Genomic DNA, 13,221 nt, shown 5'->3' on the forward strand with positions numbered 1-13,221 from the left:
TCCCCAGACATCTAGAGAGATTCAAGGTATGTCAGACGTTTGGGGGTGGGGTCAGCAGCTAAGGGCAGCTGGCTGCTAGCAGGGAGTTGAAGGTCGTTTGAACCAAAATGGAGTTCCTCATGCTAAGCTGGGTTACTACAGTATCTTTTCATGTTTTTTTTTAGGGGGTGTGTGTGTGTGTGTGTCATGGTAATGTCAATAGGAATGAGATTACTAGGTAACTGGATCGGCTGTTTGTTCGCATTCTCAACAACACTTAGTATGATCCATGTCTGTAATTCTACCACAATGCCTTGTGTAGTGGCATTGTCCTCATGACTAATAAGACTGAAGACCTTTGCGTGCGCTTATTGACTGTTCATATTTCTGTCTGTCAAGTGTCTGTTCAAACTTGCGGCCATGTTTTAAATTGGAATGTTTTCTTTTCATCACAGAAGTGCACGAGTTACTTTCTTATATTTGCTGTATCAAATCACTAGAAACTTAAGTGTCTAAAAACAACTTAAGCAAAAAATAAATAAATAAAACAACTCAAATTTATCATTCAACAATTCTAGACATCCAAAAGATAAAACTATTTGCTCCCAAGTTGATTCAAAGTCCAGGAAATCCTAACCAGGGTTGGAACTGACTGGATGACTGGGCTTGGGTGTTTGTATGCCTATCCATACTTCTATCTCTCAGGGATTTTCATGTTTTGAATTTAATATTTAGGAGTTTGTTTTGGTGCATGGTGTGAGGTTTGGGCCCTGTATGATTTTTCTGCACCATTTTGCCATCACCACATATTGAAGAGGCTCTCGTCCCTCTCTACTAATGATCTCTGACCCTTGGTGGAAGATCAGCTGCCGTAAGGGGATGGATTTACTTCTCAAGTCTTTTCAATTAGTAAATGTAGGTGTCTGCTTTGATCACTGTGGCTAGACAGTAGGTTCTGAGCTTGGGAAGTATATGGCTTCCTATTTTGCTTTTTGCTTCTTCAATAATATTTTACTTATCCCAGGCCCATTTGTTTTCCATACATTTAATTTTGAAATAGGATTTTGTTGTTGTTTATTACTGGTATGTAACATTACAGCTGACTTTTAAATGAACATTTTACTAGTAACTGTGATGTTTGCAACAGTATGCGATTTTTGTTCGTAAGTCATAAATAACAGAGTATTCTTTTAATTGTAGACTCGTTATCAGCTAAAGATACATTATCTGTACAGCTAATATGAGAAATGTTTCTTTCAGACCTATCATTCTCTTAGTTTCCATTTGCAAGGTCAAAGACAGATAACTGCAATAGAATTCAAGTGTATATTTCACTCCTTTAAAAGAATTAGAGCAATCTGACTAGGTCATAGATGGGAGCACATCACGTCCTGGCTTTAACGCCTCACTACTGTCTTTACTAAGATCAAGTATCACCAGACTTCTTGTTGTAGGTGCCATCGAGTCAGTTACGACTCACAGCGACACTGCACAACAGACTGAAGCACTCCACAGTCCTGCACCACCATTACAATGGTTGCTATGCCTGAGCCCACTGTTGCAGCCATGGCGTCAATCCGTCGTGTGGAGGGTCTTCTCTTTCTCACTGCCTTCCACTTCACCAAGCAGGATGTCCTTCTCCAGGGACTGGCATCTCCGGACAACACGTCCAATGTGTGTAGATGAAGTCTTGCCAGTCTTGCCTCTCTAAGGAGCACTCTGGCTGTACTTCTTCCAAGACAGATTGTTTTATCCTTTGAGCAGTCCTTGGTACTTTCAATATCGTCTCCCGCAACACAATTCAAATGCATTGATTCTTCTTTGGTTTTACTGATTCAGTGCCCAACTTCCACATGCATATGAAGTGAATGAACACACCATGGCCTGGGTTGGGTGCACCGTAGTTCTCAAAGTAACCTCCTTGCTTGTCAACACTCTAAAGAGGTCTTTTGCAGCACATTTACCTGATGTAAATCTTGTCACTAGCTGCTTCCATGAGCGCTGACTGGGGGTACAAGCAGGTAAAGTCCCGGACAGGTCTCCATGTATCACGATGTCCAGCTGTGAGGACGCTGGTCTTCTTCATGTTGAGTAATCACCCACACTGAGAGCTGCAATCCTAGATCTCATCAGCAAGGGCTTCAGGTCCCCACTTTCTGCAAGCAAGGTTGTGCCATCTGCACTCGCAGGTGGTTAATGATCCTTTTCCCCAATCCTGATGCCACTTTCTGCTTCACATCACCCAGCTTTCCTGACGGTGTGCTCCACATACAGAGAGAACAAGTATGGGGAGAGGACATGACCAGGAAGCACGTTTCCTGATTGTAAACCATGCCGCATTCATTCCCTTGTTCTGTTTGCACAACTGCCTCTTGATCCACGTGCAAGTTCCTCAGACACACAAAGTGTCCTAGCATTTCCATTTTCACCCACAGTTTATTCTGGTCCACACGGGCGAATACCATTGCACAGTCAATAAAACAGTAAACATCTTTGCGGTATTCTCTGCGATGAGCCGAGGTCCACCTAACATTAGCAATGATATGCGTTGGTCGAAGTCCTCTCCTAAACGTCTTGGTTCCTTGTCAATCTACTGCTGCAGCTGTTGTTAGATGCTCTTCAGCATATGTTATCAATGGTAGTATTGGTCATGTGACTATTTTGAAAGACCCAAGGTCTGTCTTACCTCTATAGCTTTGCACATATTCCACTGTCTACAGTGTGCATCTGCCCTCGATGCAGTATAATCAGTGAGTTTCTATCTACCATGCAGGGCTCAGTTCATGTGTTATCTCCTGTTCGAGATATCCCCTACTATCTAGGTAGAAATAATATATGCTCTCTTTGTATTTTCACATACTGTTATCTATTTCTCACCTATAATACTTCTCCCAATACACTAGACTAGGAACCCTTATAAGGCTATGTGCAAGGACTTCATACCACACTCCACGCAATATATTAACAGTAATTGTTGAGTGAGTAAATAAAATAAAAAGATAAAATTTATAATATATGGCCTATTTTTTAATCTCAATTGCTGGAATTAAGATATAAAATACCTTTTAAAGATAAAATGACCAAAAATAAAATAAAACATGTATTTTAATTCCATTTTCCACCAACTTTTTGAAGTACCTTATATTTTCTCAAAATGAGAGCTTTAAAGTTTTCAAACCATGGAGACTTTGAAAAACATAGCATTGGTCTTAAATCTTACTGTAAACCAAGTCGTGAGCGAAGCGTGAAAAGCTGACTCACAGCAAGACAAATAGTAAAAGATTATCAAAGCACAAAAATAAAATTATAAAAAACTCTATCTTAATTAAATATAACAAAGCAGGTTTAGAAATCATATCAGCTTTGTGTTGCAAGAACAAAAGCCTTACGTGTGTGAGAGAGACTTACTTTCTGCAGTTTGCATTATTATCTCATCAAGTTCCTTTTCCAGTTTCTCATAAATGTCCAGCCTTGCTTGATGCTCAGAATTCTGTGCTTGAAGTTCAGTAATGCGTTTTTCAGAAGAGGCTTGGAGACTATAAAATTCTTTCGTTAAAACCTAACAGTGGAAGGAAAAAAAGAAAAATAATGGCAGAATGAAATATGTTAACAGTCAAGACAAAAACACGATACAAAAATTGTTTCAGGCCTTCTTTGCTTTTTAAATAAATTAACTGTTAAGAGAAAGTAGCTTCATTTAGATGATTAATGAGGAAGGAAGAAAAATATATTGATTTTTAAGATAAATAATGCAATTGTTTTTTGCTAAAAATCATGACAGATCTTAGGAAACCTAAAGAAAAATAAATTTAAAACTTCAAAAGTAGTGATAGGCATGAGATTAGCATTGCTGTTAATGTCAGATGCCTTTTTGTGGTCCCTCCTCATGGCAACACAGCATACAACAGATGACAGACTGCCTGCTCCTGCACCATCCTCACGAATGCTGCTGTCTGATGAGGACTGGCTTGTTAGAATTCAAAACAGGATAAACTTTCCAAGAGCTCCTTTATTTGTCAGTCTCCATGACTGGAGAAAGGTTTGCAAGTTGCTTAAACCAAACCCAAGGAAGCCGTGTGTGAGAACTACGTATTCCATGGGCCCCCATTTCCCAACATGTATAAGGAGTCTTGGTACCACAGCGGTGCAAGCTCTTGGCTGCTGCTCTATAGGGCAACAGTCGGGACCCAGCAGTTTCCAAGAGCAAGAGAACGACGTGGTCGGCTGCTTCTGGAAACACTACAGCATGGAAACCTCATGGAACAGGTTTACTCTGTCCTATCGGGAGACACTCGAGGACATTGAATGTGGCTTGGTTTTCACCAGTTTCATCATTTGTGATTAGTTTGGGCAACTACAAGTTCAACCAGCAAATCAGATCATAAGTATAAACATAAAAAATCATAAAATGCATTTGCACAGTAAGAAATGATCAAAACCATTTCTAAAAAAAAAAAAGAATGAAATGTAAAGAAGCATGGAATTGTGGTCATTTGTATAAAAGCCAAAACTCCTACATGCTTAATGATAACTCAAGAGAGGAGTCCCTTATGATGACAATAATGAAGTAGCTAACAAGAGACACTGCTAATGACAAAGGAATGCTTCGATGTCTGTGGTAAATTCTAATTGTCAAGAACGTTCATGGAACAGGACAGGCCACATTATGGAGTAGCAGTGCATCCGTCTCCAAGCACAGCACAAGAAATGCAGCATATTTCCTGAAAAGTAATAGAACAGTGTAACAGGGATACAGTTTAGTACCCAGAAATATCTCAATTTCAATTATGGCTTTAGCCCTTATGAAATAATTTCAAATTTACAATATGTGATGATTGTTATATGGAAATGGTTTTTGTTATTAGTTATACTTATATATTTCTTTCCTTATTTTCATTAATAGAAAGGTCATCTCCAAACTAACAATATAGTAAGTTTCATCTCTATTTTCATGTTTGAATTCAGCTTTGTAATTGTTCTGATTTTATTTTGGTACATACTGTGAAGCATGGATCCAGTGTTTTTCTTTTAAATATTGATGAGATTGCCACAAGTCCTTTATTGTCCTAGTTATTATTTTCCTACTAACTTGGAAAAAGCTCTTTATCTGAGTAAATTCGCAGAATACATGTGCATCTGTTTTCTGCTCTTTGTACTCTGTACTATTTCAGTTCTTTTATGTTTTAAATATTCTTGCCCCTGTATACATTTTAAAACAGAATATATATTTCCTATTAATTAAATATTGACTAGTCATATATTCACATATATGTACATAGTTATTACTTTTAAATAAAATAAAACTATAATATTCGCTGACTACTTAAGTGTATATTACTGAATATTCCTTTCCAGAAAGATGTGGTCCTTCATCTTATATACTTCAGTACATTTTTGTAATTTTCTTGATATAGGTCTTGTACTACTCTTACTAAAAATATTCCACGTAACAGTCTGATTTGGGTTGCTACTACAACTGTGATCTTGTCCCCATTTTTTAACAATTCCAGTCTTGTTTCCACATATTTCCATTTTATGTACGTGCAGGACAGTAATAAGTCCTACAAAACTCACAATGACAGCCTTGTACTAAGGTGCTTACATACTATGTCAATGACAAAAGTAAGGCTTTCACATATACCTCCAATTTTTTCTGATATTTTTCACATTCCAGTTGACATTGCATGAGATTCCTTGCAGTTTCCTCTTGTAGAAGCTGAACACGCTCACACTCAAAAGATTTTAATTTACTTTGATGGAGAAATTCTGATACTTTGCTTTCCTCACTCAGTTGCAATTCTCTGTATCTGGTAAAAGCAAAATGATTATATGAAAGAATTCGTATAGAAGGCAAATATATTGAGAATGATGATGGCAACAGATGTACAAATGTGCTTGACACAATGGATGGATGCTTGAATTGTGATAACAGTTGGATGAGTCCCCAATAAAATGATTAAAAAAACAAACAAAGCAGAAAACCAATCACACACACACACAAAGATCTGTAAGAGGGCCCAATAAAATAAAATAATAAAAATAATTTATATAAATCTTACTTCTAATTCGTGTGCCATCTTTTATACAGTTAATAATTTCTATCTATTTACCAAGGTTCTTAGAAGTAATTTAGATAAGCAAACATATATAAGTCTAGAGAAAACACCATAATAATGATCTTTTTACATTCCTCCCTTATTTTTCTTTCATTCACCCAAAACTACTATGATCCTTATTTTTTGTAAGCCACTTAAAAATAAATAGTAAGAGCAAGTTTTAATTCCATCTCAACACATTTCATACTCAAATCAAATGCCCCCTTGCAGAGTCTATGTTGAGACTGTAAGTCCTTTTGGAAGCAGATAGGCTTATCTTGCGTCAGAGGAGTGGCTGTTGGGTTTGAACCACTGACCTCATGGTTAGTCGTTCAATGCCGAATTCACAGCACTGCCAGAGGCCCTTAATACATTTCATAGTATTAATGCATACTTCTACAGCATTGTTTCAGAATTTTCTATTTAACTCTGTCTAAAAAACACTAGACGAAGAAGTACGGTATGAAATACGTACATTAAAGTCTGAGTTCTTAAAACACTTGAAAAATAAATGTTACATTATTAAGGATCTTATTTATTTGAGTATTACAAGGAAGCATAATGTAGAAACCACAGGTAAATAGAGAACTACAAGTAGTCTAGCACAATACAAATAAGGAATACTCTCAACCGCCCTACAAAATAAGGAATACTCTATTTTACAAATATAACTAATAATAAAAATGTTTCATTTAACATATCAAACTACATATTATTAATGTGAAACTATGTCAAGTTGATTCATTCTAACAACAACAGCCAAAAACCACAGGTCCATTATACCATGTCAGGCAGCTAGTATCAATTTATTTATTCAAATATTTACTGACCTAGTCACTATGCTTGGTAATTGATATACAATGAAAGGCAAGGTATTGCTTTTTTTCTTAAGGAACTTAGGAGCTTTCCCGTACAGACAGTAAAACATGAAAATTCAATAGAGAGTAAGCGTTTCAGTTGGGTAAAGCCTAGTCGCTGGCCACATACAGGAAGGAAATCCCAGGTCTGTGTGGGAGTGTGTTTGTATGTGTGTGTAAGACAGCAAGGCCGTGGGCTGGACAGAAGAAACAAGAGTGCACACAGGACAGGGAAACAGCAGAACCCACTGGATTGTTCACGGCAGCTCATCGAATCCTTCAAACAACCCTATTAGGCATTTTGCAGAAACAAAGAGAAAATGGAGGCTCAGAAATATCAACCAATTTCGTTAATTAGGAAGAAATTATCTTAAATTTCAGACTGGGACCCAAACCTAGATATATAGTCTCTGTACCACTGGACTATAGACTATGTAGTAATGGACCTTCCACAACAAGGCATTCTTCCACTACAGGACTGATATTTTTGAGGTTAGATAAACCGAGTGTTTCTTAAAAGGCCAATTCATTTCTGTGACACTAACGGTAACATTCAAAGTGCAAGCAGAGGAGATAAACACTGGCTATTTGCTGTGCGCTTTACAATGCTCACATTTTCCTCTTTAGCAAAAAGCATCTCATATTCAGGCTGGTGAAAGTCCTATACTATCTAGATGGTTACATATTACTTAGTGTCTGTCTGTCAAGATCTAGAGGTAAATTTCAGCTTTTATGCTTAGGTTTTAACATGAATTATATTTAAAAAACCCTTTCAATTTATAATTTTATTCTTAAAAATGCCTGTTATTGGAACATCTAGCACGGAAAAACTTTTCGAGGCTAACACTAGTTTTCCATATCAACTGGCATTTTTTTACAAGTAGTTTTTTAGTGAGACAATCCCTGTATCCTAAGATTCACCACTACCTAAGCGCGAGCATTTTATCTCGCTAAAAATAAACCAGTCCTCGATGGCAGTCATTCCTCTCAGGCACTAGCAATACTGAATCTTCTTCCAGGGACTATGGGCGTGCCTATTCTGGACATTTCATGGAAATGAAACCTACTCTGTGACCTTTGTGTGTGCCTTCTCTTTCACGTTAGTTGAACGTTATCAAGGTTCATCTAGGATTTAGCATGCATCAGTCATGACTCATCCCTTTTTGTGGCCATGTACTATTCCATCGTGCGGATATACCACACTGTGTTTACGGTGTCATCAGCTGGTGAACATTTGGGCTGTTTCTTCCTTTAGGCTCTCATGAGGAAAGCTGCTGCAGACATCCTTTGTTTTTTTGGGTTTGTTTTCACATCTAAGGTTCTTTGGGGACACAATCTTTTTATTTTTCTTGGACACAGTTATAGGAGTACAACTGCTGGATCATATGATAACACTATGCTGGACCTTTTAAGGAACTGCTCAACTTCTTTCCAAACCGACTGCCCTCGGAGCATTCACATCAGCCATGCACGATCTTGCCATGCTTTCGTCAGTATGCATTGTTCTCTTTTTGACTATTGCCATCCTCATAGGTGTAAGGTGCTAAAATGATTCTTGTATTTTAAAAAAAATCATGTGTTCAATATTTTCTTTCATGAAAATGTCCCGGTGTTCTTTGGGGCAAATAATCTCATAAATATGAATGTAAAAATATATATGAAATTAACATGTTAAACTATGGAACACGCCTAGACCATATCCCTGAAATACATATTGGGTAAGATATACAGAATGTTGGATTGACCTTTAAGATAAAATGTGCCTTTTAAGGAGGCAGGGAAATGTGAGTGAGTCTCTGATCAACGCAAACTCCACGTAGGAAATTAAATATGCAGATCTTAACCTGATGCACTCTTCTTATTCCTTACATGGCCCTGGGAAGTTATTCTAGTACTGATATTCTTCCTCCAGGGTGAGAAGTAACAATAGCAAAACATTTCTGTCCATGGGAGAAGCTCAAGCTTTCAAAAGTGATGCTTCTATAAACCAAATGATAATTCTAAAGCACTAGTCTAGTCCCATGCTGTTTTTACCGTGAAAGAAGTGAATCATTAAGCCGTTCTAATCATCCCAATTATTTTAACTTCTTAACTTCAACTATGAAAACACTGAGCAAACATTGGAGCTACAGAAGCCGCTGCCACACTGAGCTTTGGATGAAGGCAAGAGTACAGTGGACAGTTTCAGGTAACTCCCTTTTACTTGTTTGGCAAGATTAACATTTCACGCTGTTGACTCAGACTTCTTATCCTATGCTCTGAACCTGAACTTCTTATGAACATTACATCTGTTTTATTCACATATTAAAAACTTTTCTGCTTAATGCTGTAAATCAGCATACCAACCTTAAGAGGTCATGTGTCCTGTAACTTTAAAATATAATGATAATCTCCAATCATTCTTAACAACCATCCTGTTCTGGGCTCTGTATTTGGCTAGGTTTGTCCTCATGCTACATCAATCAGTAACTTTTTCAATTTTTTAAGACCCACCCATTGTCACACCTCACTTTAAATATGATGATACAGAAATCTTAAGATACACCGTTGCCTCTGAAGAAATATTCTTGGCCACAGAGTCTTTGAACTGGAAGGACAAGAAGGAGCTACTGTGTAGGGAGCTACCAACATGTTATTAATCCAGAAGAAATGCTCTCAGATGACAATGATTCAAACTCCAAGTAGCATGTTCTGCAAGGCGAAGAAATAACCCAAGGAAGGGCATCAGCATGGTGCTCAGTTCTCACAATTGGGAGAAAACATTTGAACTAAAGGACAGGAAAAATATTATATAAATAGCAAAAAATTTTAACAAGAAGATTGGCCAGCATTATTTCCATAGATGCTGTGACAACATTAGCTATAACACCAAAGGATGACCTGGAGAGAGGGCTATTAGATACTGTACTTGCTGTGGTTTTTTTCCCATGATCTTGTTACACTCTGAGCTATGCAGTTCATATACTACCAACAAAAGTTATCCTTGAGTAAGATCAAAGGCTGATATAATTTTTAACCTTTTCAGTTTATCCTAAATTAAAAAAAATTTTCAATGAGAAACAACATTTGATTTTTGAATCCAGTACATGCATACACAGAGTGCATAGCTTCTTCAGTGTTAAACTGATAATTTTTTACTGAGCCCATGTTATATTTGGTAGACAGCCAATCTACGGCAAAAATACCCCTACACCCACCACACAAAGTATTATGTCTGGTGATGAATTCGTCTCATCGTCGTGGCCTTAAGTGAGGATGCTTTGTTTTGTTTGGAAGAAAGGCAGTGAAGTGGCTGAGGTGAGGCAAGTAGGCTCCGATCTCACGAAAGACTGGCAAAAGAAGCTCAACAAATAAGTTATCAAGGGTTCATGAGGGAGGGGGCAACGGGGAGGGAGGGGAAAATGAGGAGCTGATGCCAGGGGCTCAAGTGGAAAGCAGATGTTTTGAGAATGATGATGGCAACAAATGTGCAAACGTGCTTGACACAATGGATGTATGGATGGATTGTGACAAGTGTTGTACGAGCCCCAATAAAATGATTTAAAAAAAAGTAACAGGTAGTCTAGTTACTGGTAAGAGCTCAGGGAAAGATTTTTAGTAATAAGTCACTAGGCAGAAAGTCCTGAGAGAGGCCCGGGGACAATACGGAGACTGCTGTGATGTCGAAGAACACCTGTGCAAGTCGTCGTGGCTGTGTCCCTCACCCGTCAGGAAGTGGGGCAGTAGCTGCTGACAGATGTCCTGCACTCGAAAGGAGCACTTAGAAGCACAGAGAGACTGGAGTCTTCTGAATGGAAGCCATTGATGGGACTCAGCTGTGGGGAATTGGAGCTGGAAATAGAAGATGACGTTTCTAATAAGCTGGGATTCCAATCTTGGTTACTGTGTTTGTCTGGGTTGACCACAGAAACAAATTTATAGACACTCATGTGTATATGAAAGAGCTGTATATAAAGAGCAATTGTACATTGAGAAAACATCCCAGCCCAGTCCAGATCAAGCCCATAGTCCGATATTAGCCCTTCTGCCCCAAACCAGTCTGTAAATTCCTCTTCAGACTCACTCAACACATGCAGTGATGCCGAGTGCAGGAAGATCACAGGCCAGTGGGTGCGAAGTCTTGTGGATCCAGCGGCAGTGGAAGCATCTCAGCGCTGGCAGGGGTCTCCACGTGGCTCCGCCAGCTCCAAGGCTCTAGCTCCATCAGCTTCACATGTCTTATGGGCAGGAAGATGAAGCAGAGAGTGTATGTGGCCTACAGTGAGCTGTTTATCTCTGTTGCATCTCCAAATGAGGTCATCAAGCTGCAACCTGATTGACAGGCTAAACTCCACTCCTTCACTCTTAATAGTCTCAAGTTCACCCCAGCTTTTGTAGCTACTACAGCTACTTAGATGGAAAACCAATTTCCTTATTCTGGTGTCTTAGAGTTTTTCTTTTCTCCTGCTTTTTTTCAGAAGGTCACAGTGAACTGATGTTCAATTCCATTGGAATTTTTCATCTAGTTGTTCTCAGGGGATGAGAACACTTGTTTTTAAAAGAACATTTTGGTGTGTTTTCTAACCTGTACCACATGCATTTATTTTTAGACCTATACCATATGTTCAAAAGCGGCTGATGAGTCACAGAATGATAATTAACTGAACCTTAAAACTCATGTACTGTAAATATGAGTTGAGGGGAAAAAACAACTCTCATCTCTTTGGATTTTGTGCATAGGAAAAGCTAATCCATGTAGGCTGATATTAAATCAATGAGTTTTAAATAATCTTCAAAGGCAAGTTTCTTGCTCTAGGTAGTACTGTATATATATTATGTGCACATTTAAAGCACAGTGAGTCTGAGATGTCACAAGACCTTTAATAATCTTTTTTTCTCCCTAAAGTGTGTATTTTCACGTCTTACTTTTTAAAAATTGCTATTTTGTATGTGACTAATTTTCCACAAACCAGAATATTTAATTTTTCACTAATTTATTTTACAACATGATGCATCAACAATAGGTTAGATCCTAGCAGTGAACACACAGTCTCACTGCTCTACGGGAGGTCACATTCCAGTGTGAAAGACACACAGATATATGGATGTGTGGCACCCACCACCAGTGCCAGGGAATCAATCCCTACTCATCGGGACCCTAGAGAACATAGCAGAGCCGTCCGTCCTTGTGGCTTTCTGAGGCTGTCAGTCCTTATGAGAGCACAGCACCTCATCTTCCTCTCTTCCAGTAGCTGGAGGGTTTGAATTATTGAGCTTGGGCCCAATACGTAACCTGCTATGCTACCAGGCTGCTTAGTGTATGCAATAGTTAAGTGCCTAATAGGGATAATGTGTTAGGCCATGTTGACCATAGAAACAAAGCCAGAGGCACTCGTGTGTCAGAGAGAGCTTTATACCAAAGAGCAATTGTATATTGAGACAACATCCCAGTCCAGTCCAGAAGTCCATAAGTTTGATATTAGCGATATGTCCGATACTAGTCCATAAATTCCTCTTCAGACTCACACAGTATATGCAAAGATGCTGAATGCAGGAAGATCACGGGCCAGTGGGTGGAAAGTCTTGTGGATCCAATGCTCGTGGAAGCATCTCAGCCTGGCTCCTCCAGCTCTTTGAGTGTGGCTCCTCAACAGGAAGGTGAAGCAGAGAGAGAATGACCCCCTCCCCCCAGAGAGAGGAAGTTCCCAGAATCCTCATGAGAAGGCCATGCCCACAAGGTGACATCATCAGGCTGTGACCTGATTGACAGCCTAGACTGATGCCGTCACTCTTAACACCCTCAAGTAGACATGAGATTATGTAAGTACAACAGATGAGAATAATGACAATAAGGAAGGCTGAGGGTGTAGAGAGCGACAGGGGTCTTAGTAGTAGTGCAATTTTAGAGGTTGGGCAAGGAAGTAAGAGAAGTCTCAAGTAAGGTAATACTTGAGCAGACATATATACCAAATTTTCATAAAACCTGCATTTTATAACTAGTTAATTAGGACATAGTTGCGGAATATCTCTGCTCTGCTCTACACCTTCGCTCACAGTTATCGAGTTTATACATAGTAAACCTGTAGGGCAGGACAGCACTGCCCCCGTGAGCTTCTGAGGCTATGACTCTTTACAGGATTAGAAAGCCCTGTCTCTCTACTGGGGAGTGACTGGTGGTTTCAAACTGCTGTCTTTGTAGTAGCCAGTGGGTAACCACCATGCCACCAGGATTCCTACTGAATACCTGCATAGCCAACATTTATGTTACGTATTGAAGGAACTGGGTCATGTGATTGTGGAGGCCTGGTAAG

At 38.9% G+C, this 13,221-nt stretch overlaps 1 protein-coding gene across 1 annotated transcript in view; it reads right to left on the reverse strand.

Annotated features, from left to right (window-relative positions):
• The window catches only part of PIBF1 (progesterone immunomodulatory binding factor 1), a 271,604-nt gene that overhangs the window by 121,686 nt on the left and 136,697 nt on the right, over positions 1-13,221 (reverse strand). The window contains exons 11-12 of the mRNA XM_075562981.1: positions 5,621-5,786; positions 3,388-3,538 (exon numbers count right to left, since the gene is read on the reverse strand). Of these exons, the coding sequence (XP_075419096.1) occupies positions 3,388-3,538; positions 5,621-5,786 (317 nt within the window). The remainder of the gene's footprint in view (positions 1-3,387; positions 3,539-5,620; positions 5,787-13,221) is intronic.

The sequence above is a fragment of the Tenrec ecaudatus genome, chromosome 11, assembly GCF_050624435.1.
Source record: "Tenrec ecaudatus isolate mTenEca1 chromosome 11, mTenEca1.hap1, whole genome shotgun sequence".
NCBI lineage: Eukaryota > Metazoa > Chordata > Mammalia > Afrosoricida > Tenrecidae > Tenrec > Tenrec ecaudatus.